This window comes from Aulostomus chinensis, chromosome 2, assembly GCF_037954235.1.
Source record: "Aulostomus chinensis isolate RoL2024-O1b breed Wild chromosome 2, RoL_Achi_v1.0, whole genome shotgun sequence".
Classification (NCBI taxonomy): Eukaryota; Metazoa; Chordata; class Actinopteri; order Syngnathiformes; family Aulostomidae; genus Aulostomus; species Aulostomus chinensis.
The window spans coordinates 28,802,635-28,816,090 of record NC_141321.1 but is presented as its reverse complement, the minus strand read 5'-3'; the positions used below and the strand labels follow the sequence as shown (position 1 = coordinate 28,816,090).

Here is a 13,456-nt window from a genome sequence, read left to right as displayed (position 1 = left end):
CACCAAGGATGGAAACAGTAACCTTCAGGTTAGGACATATGCTGCCATTTACCGATTGCTTACATGCAAGCAAAAGGTTTCATTCTGACTAAATGTATTCACAGATTTGTAAAAAAATCTTTGTTCATGAGCACCTGACAGGTGCGGCGTAACAGCATGCTGGTTAAACAGGATGATTACAGCACAGATGTGTCAATGAACTTTCCAAGAATCAGGCAGCACATCTAACAAGCCTCACAACCACAGGCCACATGCACTGGCCCAGGACCGCCACATCGGGTTCTGAGATTGTAAGAGATCAGCCACCAACAAACCTGGTGCAATTATTGGTTTGGCCCATCAAATTATTTCTGCAGAAACTTTTAAAATCTGTCTCTAGGAAGCTGATCTGAGAGCTTGTCACCCTCACCGGGGTCTTGACCTGACTAGAGTGTGTTGTCGTAGCTTAAACTGTACCAAGCAGATGGCAGACAGCATGTATGGTATTATGTGGGCGAGCGGTTTGCTGATGTCATCATTGTTAGTGCCACCCACAGTGGTGGTTATGGTACAGGTAGGCAGAGGCTATGGACAATAAAAAATAGCTGCATTTTTATTACAACAATTTGATTGCACAGGGATCCTGAAGCCTGTTGTCGTGCCATTCGTCTGCTGCCATCACCTCATGTGGCAGCTTGATAAAGCGCAGCTCTATAGATCTGAACACAGATTCCTGAGGTTCCATACCAGTTGTTGCACTGCTCTTAATCCTCACCAGACATGTCAGCCACTGAGCATGTTTGGGATGCTATGGATCTGCAGCATGTTCCAATTCCTGCAAATATCCAGCAACATGGCACCGCCATTCAAGAGGAGTAGACAAACATTCCATTTGGTCAACTCTATGAAGATGTACCGTATTGCATAAGACAAATGGTGGTCACACAAGACCCCCCCCCCCCCCCCCCCAAATGAACACGACCCCCCTTTAGTCTAGGCTCCCTTTAGAAAATGAAACAGAGACCTAGCTCTGTGGGCTCCAGTCCACCTAATGGGTCCAAAACAGCCTGGACCTCCAGCACTGTGTTGGTGCTGGCCTCCAGGAGGCAGACAATGAGCTCCTGGTCCTGTCCCTAAGCCGCTGACAAACCCTACTCTCCTTCTGAGGCTTCTGTCCATTCGCTAGTTAGAGGAGGTGAGTACAGTGAGGACCAGCACAGCAGAGGGGTAAAGCTCTCCTCCTGGCTGCCGGATGAGCTGCTGGTCTTGGCCTCAGTGCCCTCTGCCTCCCACCAGAGCTCTGACTGCAGGTCGACAGCAGCAGCAAAGCCAGAACTGTCTGCAGGTGGCTGGCTGCTGCCAGTACCTGAACATTTGTTAAAGCAGAGACCGTGTGGTGTTGCAACTGAATAAAACAAATGGCAGCCACTTAAATCTTGCTTGATGAATGTTTTCTTGAGTCGGCTTTATACTTATCTGTCCGAAGTAATTAAGACATGATCAACTCTAGCAAAGTCCTTCTCTCACACACACACACACACACACACACACACACACACACACACACACACACACACACATACATATATATACATATATATATATATACACACATATATATATACATACATATATATACATATATATATATACACATACATATGTGTATATATGTATACATATATACACATACATATATATGTGTATATATATATATACATATATATATGTGTGTGTGTGTATATATATATATATATATATATATATATATATATATATATATATATATATATATATATATATATATATATATATATATATATATATATATACACACACACACACATATATATATGTGTGTGTGTGTGTGTGTGTTTAATCAGCATCATAGCCAAGCTAGAATAAATCAGTTAACGGGCAAACGGATCTGCAGATTTAAAATGATCTCATGAACTGAGGCTTTGCTGACAGGTTGTCAGTCAGAACAGCAAAGTTATTCTTTTGATTCCTGATGAACTGACATTTCAGAATAATCCTCTCGCTTTTTAATCATATCTCGATTCCTATCACTTACATCCTATTTGAATGTATAAAAATGAGACATGGGACATAATATTGATACATGGTCCTGTTAAAATATATATACATACTATTATTTCATGAGTATTTTTTGTACGTCTCAACAAATGCTGTTTAAAATAAACCAGACTGTATTCATGTGGTAAAGCGGGTCCTGTTCAGGTTCGGATCAGTGTGCAACATATACACACAGAACAATTAGGCAGGCAGAGTGATGGGGTGAGCTACCTGATGGGCCCGTCACTTCAGGAGAGAAACAGTTGGGTTTGATTTCACATGCTGCGGTGCGAGGAGGAATCTCAATATTTATCTGGTTTGTCTGGCTCTGGCACCTGCTGGGGGAGAAATTAGTCATTTGTAACTATTAACATGGGCATCCCCTCCTTCCCTCATCTTCCTTGTCTCTCTCTCCCTCTCTTTCCTTGTCTCAGCCCCCCCCCCCCTGCACTCTAACTCCCTCCCTCTGTGAGTACACTGTCAGTCATGTTGTAGCCTTTAAAATGTCATCCACTTACTGCAGAGAGCAGTCGCCCCACTTGACAGTTTTATTGGGAGGCATTGTGATGACGGTGATGAGAGAGAGAGAGCGAGAGAGGGATAGAGGAAACAGAGGGAGAGAGAGGTAGGACGGAGGGGGGGCATCATGAAGTCGAATCAAATTAGAATAATCAGAGTGATGTGATTAATAGGAGTGCCATTGTGGGGTAATCATGCACAGCTATCATCACTGCGGTGGACTTCAAATTAGCGTGCCCTGCAGTGAGGCTTTGATCTGGCAAGCATCAAATAAAGCTGGGCGTCAGGTTGTCACTTACTTAAAGTACACCTTCGCCTTGACGTCTCTTCGCCACACTAAAAATAGAGACACAAGACAAAACATGACAAAATGCAGAGGTACAATCGAATGATCATGACTGCTCTGTGTGGCACCTGCTCGCTCAGGAAGATCTACATTTAAATGTCTCATGGTGGACTTTGAAACCCAAGTAAAGGAGGTAAGACAAGATAGAAAAGAAGACATCAATGTGACATTAGCCCTGAGTGATATTTTTTTCCCAGGTAAATGGTTGAACCATTTCAGTGGAATCACCAAGGAATTATTTATCAAGTCTTCTTTTTTATTTCCTTTGCAAGTGTCCTGCTTCCGATGCAAAACATCTGGATGAGATTTAGCTTGTGCAGATGCTACATCTTCATGTGTCGTCTCAGCTGCTACTTTATTTCAGCTCACGCTGCTTCTGAATAGGATACATAGGATCGTCATGCATATTTTTATAGTTATGACATCACTGTAACCAAACCAAGATATAAGAACAAAATATAGAGAAAGCTTAAGGAGGCCCCATGTCACAGGAAAAAAAATGGAGAAAGAAAAAGACATTTAGGAGCTGTCATGGAACATGTAGTTGAGTTTGTGAAAGCTCAAGTGTCATGGAGACTATGCTTGGTCTCTGGAACATAGACACTCCTCTCTCTACACTACAGGAATACTGACATTTTCATTAAAAGGTCACCAATCTTTTCATGTTTTTCACCTTAGCTTTTAATGCAAGTAGAAAGGTGAGCAAGAGAATGAAGAGAAGCGAGTGAGGAGGAAGAGAGCGAGACAGGATTTAGACATGGACAGAGGTGAAATGGGACTCAAAGAGATACAAGATCAAAAAGAGACAAAGACAAAAGCAATCAGCTCTTAGACCAAGGTCAGAGCTATGCGGTGGATATTCACAGCTCTTCTTCTCATATAGCTACAGAACTGGAAATCTGTTTATCAGGCTCTTTCTCACATTGGTGTTTCCACCCAACCTTTAATAATATTACGATCAAAGGCAAAAAAAACAAGACTCCTGTATGTTTATGGTCTGCTTGTTAATCATAGAGATTCTGACTGCAGTTAAGAAAGACGATATAACTCAGCTTATCAGTTTTCTGTACTTTGAGGTTGTTTTAAAGCCTGCCAGTAAAAGGACATGCTCAAAAACAATAAGTCAATGAGCCATAAGATTGTGCATTTCAGGCACGGCGTTTATTTGTAGAATAATTCAGCTGTATGAGAGGATATCCATTACAGAGATAATACTTTGAAATGAATGCCAAAATAAAAGGAGGCCTTTTAGTTCTTTAATTTACTATGTCGACCGTATGAAGTTTAAAGATGCCCCCATTTAGCTGTTTAAATGAGGATGTAAAAATTTTTCCTCTGAAAATGGATTAAAATAATTTAGCGAGAATAATCATTTAAATAGCAATAAGGACCCAGAGTATATCTATTGAGCATAAAATAATTTCAAGTATAAATTAAATAGCTTATTATTGCCTTTCATTTCCTTGAAGGAATCGTCTACTCTCCTTTTTTCTCAGCTCCCTTGGTATATGGGGTAATTTTCTTTGGAGGCTGGTCGAATAAGCGCCATGCGGCTGCGTGTTCAGCAGGGAAAGTACATGAAAGTCTCCTGTTTTACACAGTGGATCTCATTTTCCATGCTGTCCATATTTCTGTCTGTCTATCTTGAGACTAGTGCTAAAGCTCCTTAATCTAACAGTGTTAGAAGAGTAAAAGAGACCTCGTAACTGTGGCTCAATGCGATTCTCAAGAATAAATCCAAGTCTAATCTTTTATGCTTTACCTGTCAGAAATCCTTTACTCAGTGCGCCCCTGCATTCCTTTACACATTGTCAATATGTGAACGAATTGCTGAGCTGGGTTGATTTCAACACCTTTCAGCAGAGATATATAAATATATATGTACCCCAAATGAAGTTGTGAAATAGACTGGCGTGGAAATGTTTCAGTGCTGGAATGCAGTGTACGGTGACTGGAGGGAGTGAGGAAGGGGGTGGACAGGCCCTGGCTCCGGCTGTGTGACGTCAGTTTGGTGGCATGGCAGAAAGCTGAGGGCCCGTTTGGCCCTGACAGCTGCGTTTGCCCACAGTAATGCACCCTGCCGGCCGGGGCCAAGGCCTCTCTCCTGCTGTCAGCACACCGATCGGCTTTCATGGATCATCTCTTATCTGCGGAATCTGTCATTGCAGAGGAGGGCTCCTTTTGGGGGGCTTTAAACCGTGCTGCCATGGTTCACAGACTCCAAGCCCCCCTTATGGCTACTTTGCTCACTCTCTGTGTCTCACTATCTTCTCCAATCCATGTTGTCCTCTCTTTCTTTCTTTATCACCCCATTGTGCACTCAGAATGCGTCCCTTCTTTACCATTCCACTTTTGTCTCAAAGCTGTTTGTTTTTTCGAGTGACAGCTAACCTGAGCGGCGAGGTATTGGAGGTGGGAGGTGGTCATGCTGTAGAGTAAGGTAGGATTCTGGGAGGAAAGATGCTTTTGTTTGTTTGGACAGATGCACAGGCCCAACTCTGAACTTCTGTCAATGATCAAAGGAGCCGATGATGTAGAACAGATTCATGGGCCATGTCTTATCAGCCCTTGCTCCGGCCCTCATCCATCATCCTGAGCTCTTGTCTGTCTCATTCTGATGACGGCACTCTAAACAAGGTGCATTAATCACTGCCACTCCCTTCTTTAGCCAGGTGGCCTCACGCCCTCCAGACATCCAAGCAGCGAGGGATGACGGTGTACCCATGCCTCGACCCTCGACGCTCCCCCTCAGGGGCAACTCACTGTGTCCGCTCCTGTTCCAGCAGCAGCCATCTCTGGTGCTCTTTCAACAGGTCTGCAAAGCTCTCTCAGTGTTTTGTTTGGTTAAAGGAGAAAAGCCCCTGAAAAGTCTACAGATGCACATGTGCAAATCCAAACGCGAACATACAGTACAAACATATGGATGTTCAGCACTATCTGTGGGTTATAGGCTGAATGACCCCCATGGCCTTTAGGTGATGATATATTTTAGTATGTATACTGTATGTCCTCTTACTGTGGTTACCTTCAGTCACAGGCATGCCCTGTTATTGATTTCAAATGGAAAGTGAGTCATTGCGCTTGTAGAGGATGAAGGGGAAAACAGCTTAAGTGGTTCCTTTGTGTCAGCAGGTTAAGCAAAGCGTTTCACACAGGCTTTTAAAGCTGGAGATAGTGCCTTTGTGCTGAAAAAGCTCAACTTAAAACAAATGCCAAATGTGACACCAAAGGGTAATGGCTACACACAAAATGAAGTGTTTCTAAGGAAAGCACGGTTTGTCACACCAGGCTGTACTCTCCTTCAAAAGTTTCAGAGGTGAAAGTAAGACTTTGTCCCAGAGTCTCTCTGTTCAGATAAATGAGGTATTTCTTGTGGTATAAAAGAAGTTGTTTTTTTTGTTTTTTTTTTACAGATGCCTTCTTTAAAGATGGTGCATCATAGGGAAGATGCAGAGAACCAGCTACACAGTATGAAGATTAACCCAAGATAAGTAGTAGAATACATCGTATTTCAGAAGAACATCTAATGATATCCATGTGACACTGCTCGACATTGTTTCATATGTTCTTGGGAGGTTTGTGTTAACATTGTTGACCTCAGAGAATTACCATTATATTGCTGGTCATGCTGGGCTGCGAAGGTCAGCTCTAGGAATCTGGGAATGAGGTCAGGAGGTCAAGTGCCAAAGCATAGTGTCATGGAGTACAGCGTAAAATGATGGAGCGTGCACGCTGAGGAGCCTAGCAGACGCCAAAAGAGAGAGAGGGGGGAAAAAAAAAAAGCTAGACAGACGCACACAAAGTCAAAGTCATTTCTAAGGTGAATTCTTAAACAAACAGATGTTGACAGGGCGACTACAAGTTCATCCCAAGGTGAGCAGACACTTGAGGAGGTTTCTCCCTGACAGCTGGACATAGAAGACATTCAGACAAGGCTGTGTAGTAATGAAATGGGTACACACACGATCAGGACCTATCAGCTAACTCAATATTTCTCTCATATTCTCTCATACGTCAGTACAGTTGCATAACCTTGGTTTTGTCCTTGGCCTCTGAACTGTTAATAAGCCTATTTGTTAAAATGACAGAGGCAGGCAGCATAAGCTTGGTCCCCCTATCCCTCAGAGTAGAAGTCAGTTACCCCCCCCCCCCCCAGCTCATCTGGCAGAGGTGAGAGGATATCACTCTGACTGCTGTGACAGCTCCACTTTAGCATATTCATGACGAGTAGAGTCTCATTTCACAGGTGTATTAAAATACCCCTAACCCCTTTCTCAAAGGGAGCCTCGTCTCACACTGCAATGGCTGGATGCCATGCATGAAAATCGATGGGGAAAATATGTAGAAATATAAGCATGCATCAGAGGCCGGGTCAAGAACCTAATTTCACAGTGACACCAGGGGTAATTTGGCTCTCGAAATGTTTGTCAATTCGCCATTCATTTGAGCAGGCATGGCATTGTGAGGCCCCTGATGTGAGTGCAAGGTGGCCAACCTGAACGCCTGTATTTATGGTGCACTTTTGTGAATACATTATGCCTGTCACAATGAAATAAGTGACATACTTACATACTGCGAGGAGTAAGTCCAAAGGGGTGAGCACCGGGCGAAGGAGAGATAAGAGGGGAGGTAATTAGTACATTCATCTTTTTTATGATATCATTTTTCAGACATATATGATCACAATGTAAATTAGAAATAAGGAGGGACCTGCAGAAAATGGAATTAATTTGGAGCGGGTCAATCGCCTTACAATAGCGGTGCTGGGAGGCCAGGTGTAATTTACGGTGGCGCTTGGCCCCCTTTCTCCTGCCATGCACCTGGCATAGCCTGATACCCTGCTGCTCCCCACAGATGCTGGGCCTCCGCTCCCACAGATAACACTCTCATCTCCAAACGAGAATCATTTACCACGCAAGAAAAGAAGGAAAGATAAAAAAGAGAAGAGACAAACATGCTCTCCCTTTTTGCACCATCTTTCTGTCTCTCTTGTGATTCAAGACTAAGCACTTACTGTAATGGCATTCTATGGATTATTGATTTTTTATTTGTTTTTTCTGCTCAGCAGATGCCCCCAGTTTAAGCAGAGCCATTACCTCCATAACGATTAGAAACAAAAAGTTAATTATGTAATTATAAAGCCAATAACAGCCTGCGCTGGTTTACCCTGCTTTAGTCAGTTTTAACATTATCTCTTGTGTGCACATCATAACAGGCGGAATGTGAGGAGAGGAGATTAACGCCTTGGAAAGCAGATGCGGAATTTAATTCTCCAGTCCATGGCTGCCTGCGAAACCATTAAGTAATCACAACATTCTCCCTCGATTAAATTCGCGGCTGCCACTTTGCACACAAAGGGAAGGGGGAAGAAGAGCAGCCTGCAAATCTCTCCCATTTTTATTGACTCCCTGCCTGCAGGCACAGATGAATAAAAGTGTTAAATAGTGTGCCTCAATCTGTCGGAAAATGAAAAGTTTGACTGGGCAAAAATAAAATCTAAGTAAAATAAAAAAGGAGGGTTATGTTGCGATGTGTTAGGCCCGATAAAGCTCACTCAGCGGGCGGAATAAATGGGGGGGCAAAAAGATGCACTTGATATTTCTCCATTATTTTCAGTCATTTTACTCTCCTGCAAATGATTTTTGTCCCCAGCAGCTACAGATAAGGTTCACAGAGAAAGGAAGTGGCTGAATTGGACTTGGTTTAAATGGATTAAACACACACATATACACCGACATGGGTCTGCAGTGCTGGCAAACACACACACACACACACACACTGCTGAGACACACATGTATTGACAACCTGGAATGCATACAGTAAGTGTGACTAATTACTTATGGATGGGTATGTGAGGAATTAATATGGCCTTGAAATGATATTTATTTAATGTTACGCAGCGAAGCTGGTTGAAACAGCCCTAGAGGGATGGAGGTCAAAGGGGCGGTCTCCTTCTATAAACGAGCACTTAAGGGCAGAGAGAGGGTCCTGCTCTGATTAATTGGGTAATTCATTAGTTTGGTTAAGTCGTTTAGTAAGAAGGCTGAGATGAGGGCCTATAACCTGAGGGCTCAGCAAAGCACTAGCTACAGATGAGGAGGAATACTGTGGCTAATGCGAGATAACAACATCAAATGAACTGTGAACAAAATATTATACAGCAGGAGTGACTGTGCTTCCAGGAAAATGAGCAATAAACAAAGCCAGTGCATCTGCACAAACATGCACAAATGCACTTTCATATCATATGAGTTGAAACATGTTGTGAGGAACATTACAGCAGAATGCAACTGGACTGTTTACAGAAGTCACATTGACACGCTTCAATGCTGCATGGAGGTTCAGGCAGGCGTCTGTGTGAGAGACTGATTTGTTGAATGGAGAGATTGTATGTAAAAGGGCAATTCTTGATGCAATATTTAGATAAGCTTTACTTCAAAGTACCTGACATCATCTATCACGCTCTTTGGGTGATCAGGCTATAAGGGGGCTCTCTAGCTTTGGTCTGAGAGACTGATTGCTGAGCAGTGTGGATGTGTGTACATGTGCCGTGTTTAAATATGACACTGTTTTTTCATGGCTATATTTACACAGGCATCTTTAAAAGTACTTCTTTGAATGTCTGCAAACGTCTGCCACTCAGAAATCTGACACACGTTTGCAGGCTAGCGATTGCATGCAAACGCACACACACTCAGACGCACACACTCAGACGCACACACACACTTACAAACACACAGACACACACTGCTGAATCATTCACCTTTTTCAGACATATACACAGCCTGGTGTGAGTGCAAGCCTGTTGCTTTATTCCCCTCCACTCCTGTCCATCAGTTTCTTCCCAGGGGACCCGAGTCATACCCCAGAGGCCTGGGGCGAGCGCTTCCTCAGTCCGCCTTCACTCAGTGCAAATGCCAGGATCGGGTTTGGGAACGGCAGCAGTTTTTTGTGTACAGTGGACAGCTGGTACATTCCAGATAACAGCTGAATTTAAAGTGAGCACAAAGCCAGCAAGCACTGGCTTCATCTTTGTCTATCCTTGCCTATTGATGAGCTTCTCAATCAGGCCAAAATTGATTGTCTCAACATGCATCCACACAATATCATAACAGCACCGGCACAGAGTCATCTTTTCTGTGTATGGTTTCTGTTTAGGCATGTTGAGGCTTTTCAAGGTTTCTATGTTACACCAGACCCTGAATGGTCTATCTGGGATGGTAGACTTGATTCCATTTCTCCATTTATACTGGTGCACAAGATTTGTGAGCAGCAACAAGAAAACTTACTCAAGTGTGTATTGTTAGTGGTACCTCCTTCTCCAAAACACTTTTTCAAACCATAAATGAATGACTTTTCGGCCATTTTTATGTACCATTTCCCTTCACCGCTATTACTAACATTTACACAAGGATATCCTGTGGTAAAAACACACCGTAATGAAAGCTACCTTCACTCTTGTCAGGCTGTTTTCTGCTTTATAGAGCTGTACGATGACCATAGCAGACATTCTCTATCTTTCATCAGCTCCTACATTCCTCCAGGACCCCTGTAGCTTAGTTCAAACATCTCCACCTGACCCAGACCCCTGTTGGGGTTCCCTGAAACCATTTGGTCCCATCATTCCATGTCACAACACTCAGTCCGGCCAAACCAAGATCACATTTCCTGACATTTCATGTGCACATTACACAAATGATTAAGTATGCTCACATCTGTAACAGACTTCTTATCAAGACAAATGACTGATGAGTTCCAGGAGGCCAAGAGGAAAGCAAACATAGAGCAAAACGGTCATGTACATACCAAAAAACATTGTTGGTAATGCCCTCAAAGAACGATTGAGTATAACTGCATACATAAACATGGAGTTTGCACACTCACCATGCACAATGCACACACACCAAGCATGTGACATCAAGAATTCACTTTCTCTAAAAAGCTGGATTCCTCCCCAAGTCTCTTTTGAACCAGGTCAAAGCCCCCACCCACAAGCCCCAGCAGAAAGGATGGGAAAACTAATGACTACAATAGAGTGTTTGCATTTTTCTTGGGCCCTGAAAAACACAAAGAACAAGGCCTGTGACAAGCTCCATTATTTGGTTGCTCTGCCAGTAAGGAGACAGCTCCTGCTGGAGAGATGAAAGGGGGGAGGGAGGTGGGGGGGCAGGAGAATGGGGAGTGTGTGGGTGTGTGTGTGTGGGGGGGGTATGTGTGTGGGGTGTCAAGAGGGCCACGGAGATGGCAGGTGATGAGGACGGTCCCGCCCTCGCTGCCATAACCCATGTCGCGTGGAGTTACGGGCCCATCAGCACAAAGACAAATTATCGCAGGGGGAATTTCACGGACAGGAAGAATCTGTCACCTAGTGGAACCCTCCCTCTTAGGGACTTCACACAGCCATTATGAGCTTCTTTAAGGAGGGAAAATTCACTGAGAGGCCGGCGTCCAACACCCCCACTGCCAAGATGGATGGAAAGGAGGAGGTGTGGGTCATAAGTTACACAGGAGTTATTTTGCTTTTAGTTTTTATACTGTCTGAAGCAATCTCCAAAGGCCTATTACTCTTTTTTTCCAGTAGGTTTTATTATGTATTTGGGAATGATGCTCAGCTATGGCTAAAAGATAGAATATGTAGCTGATATTGTATAATGAATGACTGAATAAAATGAGAAATTAAAAATTACGTGATTAAAAAGCCAAGCTAGTCACTTCCCTTAGATTTTGTTAACTCTACATCCTAATATTGTCAACCCAGACTCACCGGTTGTGCACTTTAAAATAAAGTTCCACAAAGTGAAGCAGCGTGTTGAAAATTTAGCAGCAAACATGAAGCCTGGCAGCATCCTGCACCATTTCAGCCCTGATTTTCCACTTCCTACAGCAATGGAATGTGTGAACAGTTGCACCAAACATGACAATTACTCCCTTTTTCCTAACTGTGCTTTGAGCAGTTGTAGGCTAAAGAAAAAATAATTTCACTGTATCAAGGGATCAATAAAGTCTCTCGTTGATTGTTAATAAAATGGTTGCAGGTGCTGTGACAAATCAGCCTGCAGGCCACCGTAGGTTCACTGGTTAATGTCTCTAGATCCTTCACATTGGTCCTTTAAAGATTCCCATTAAAGACAGCAAGTTGTGTAACGTGAACACTACAGCCATTTGTGAAAGTTGTGTTGTGTGAAGGATGTCAGCCTTCTCAATGTGGCTGTCGCTGGCACACAGCCTCTTGGACTGTTTCCAGTAAGCGTATGAAAAATCCTGCAATAATAAATAATACCTCTCAATTGGGTATTATGTGTTCTTAGAGAGTTAGATTTATAAATTAAGGCTTTGTGTTTAATTGGCAACTCCCTGTGAGAGTTAACAGCGCCTTGAATGTGCACTTCATGGATAAACTTAGCATTAAGCCTCTAGATACACAGGCAACAGTTGTTGGGAAATGCAGGCAAACACATGATGTCAGGCATTGTAAAGAAAGGCTGTTCCAACAGGAGGTCTGCTTGTGGTGATAAATGTCTTATTTATTCAGGATATTAAAGTGCTTACTATGGGGCTTGTACTTTCACCCCGAATGGAAATGTGAGACGGCATCACATACACTTGAGAACACGAGGTCTTTTAACTCCAGCAAGAATTCCCACTCCTAAATCCAACATATACATCATCGCTAATGTCAGGAACAAAGTCAGTCAAAGCTCCAAAGAAAACAAACATGAAAATCCAACATGTTCAAATATATTTCCCCTGAATAGAAACAGGTTTTAACGGGGGGTCAAGCAGTTGCTTTCATTTTTTTCCCCCCTCAGAGTATTTTTGTGTGTGTAAAGTTTGGAACGCTCGTTCAAAACACGTTGTCACATCAGTTGACACCAAACCAAACTTCTAATGAATGCAGTTAGTTTGTCTAAATATTTGCTGCTTCATGCAACGGAATAAATGAGTTTACCATCTGCCTTCCTTCCTCACGGTCATCATTCATGTGACCGCAACATGTGTAATCATGCTGGATATTTTATAACATGTTGTACTACAACAATTTATTCTTATTCAGAGTGTCCGCATGTATCCAAACATCTCGCCCAATAATAGGAACAATGGGGCTTTAAGTTGTTCGTGGAGAGAAGCCACATCTATTGTGTTCAAAGATATCATTCCAATTGAACCATTATGACATTGCCTTTCAAATTTGTCTTGGCTGACACAAAAGACCAGTGGCCCTTTAACAAATGTGAAGGGGATTATTCTATTCCTTCAACTTCGAACCTCACAGCCTTTCTCCTCTCTTTCACACAGGGGCATGAACTTGGATGGGTCCTGCTTTCCCCCCTGCTGAACACCACATTTTAAACACACAGTCACTATTGGCTGGATTAACCCACTCCCTACACGCACGCACGCACGTACACACACATGGGCGCACACACACGCGCACACACACACACACACCCCTCCCCTGCGTGGAGTGGTCCTATGGACTCGACAACCCCTACCCTGCTAGTAACCAGCGGAGGTGCATGCTAACTGGATCATGTT

The 13,456-nt window shown here is 43.2% G+C and overlaps 1 protein-coding gene across 19 annotated transcripts in view; it reads right to left on the bottom strand.

The window, feature by feature from the left end:
• The window catches only part of LOC147269674 (uncharacterized), a 353,014-nt gene that overhangs the window by 130,270 nt on the left and 209,288 nt on the right, over positions 1-13,456 (bottom strand). For 16 of the 19 annotated variants that reach the window (XR_015110555.1, XR_015110556.1, XR_015110550.1 and 13 more), the window contains 2 exons: positions 2,874-2,910; positions 2,287-2,393 (listed from right to left, as the gene is read on the bottom strand). The exons of 2 other annotated variants lie outside the window; for them this stretch is intronic. Coding sequence is in view for 1 of the 17 variants with exons in the window: in XM_086188974.1 (XP_086045100.1) it covers positions 2,287-2,393; positions 2,874-2,910 (144 nt within the window). In the remaining 16 variants the exon portion in view is untranslated. The remainder of the gene's footprint in view (positions 1-2,286; positions 2,394-2,873; positions 2,911-13,456) is intronic. One more of the 19 variants, XR_015110554.1, reaches the window with a different exon arrangement.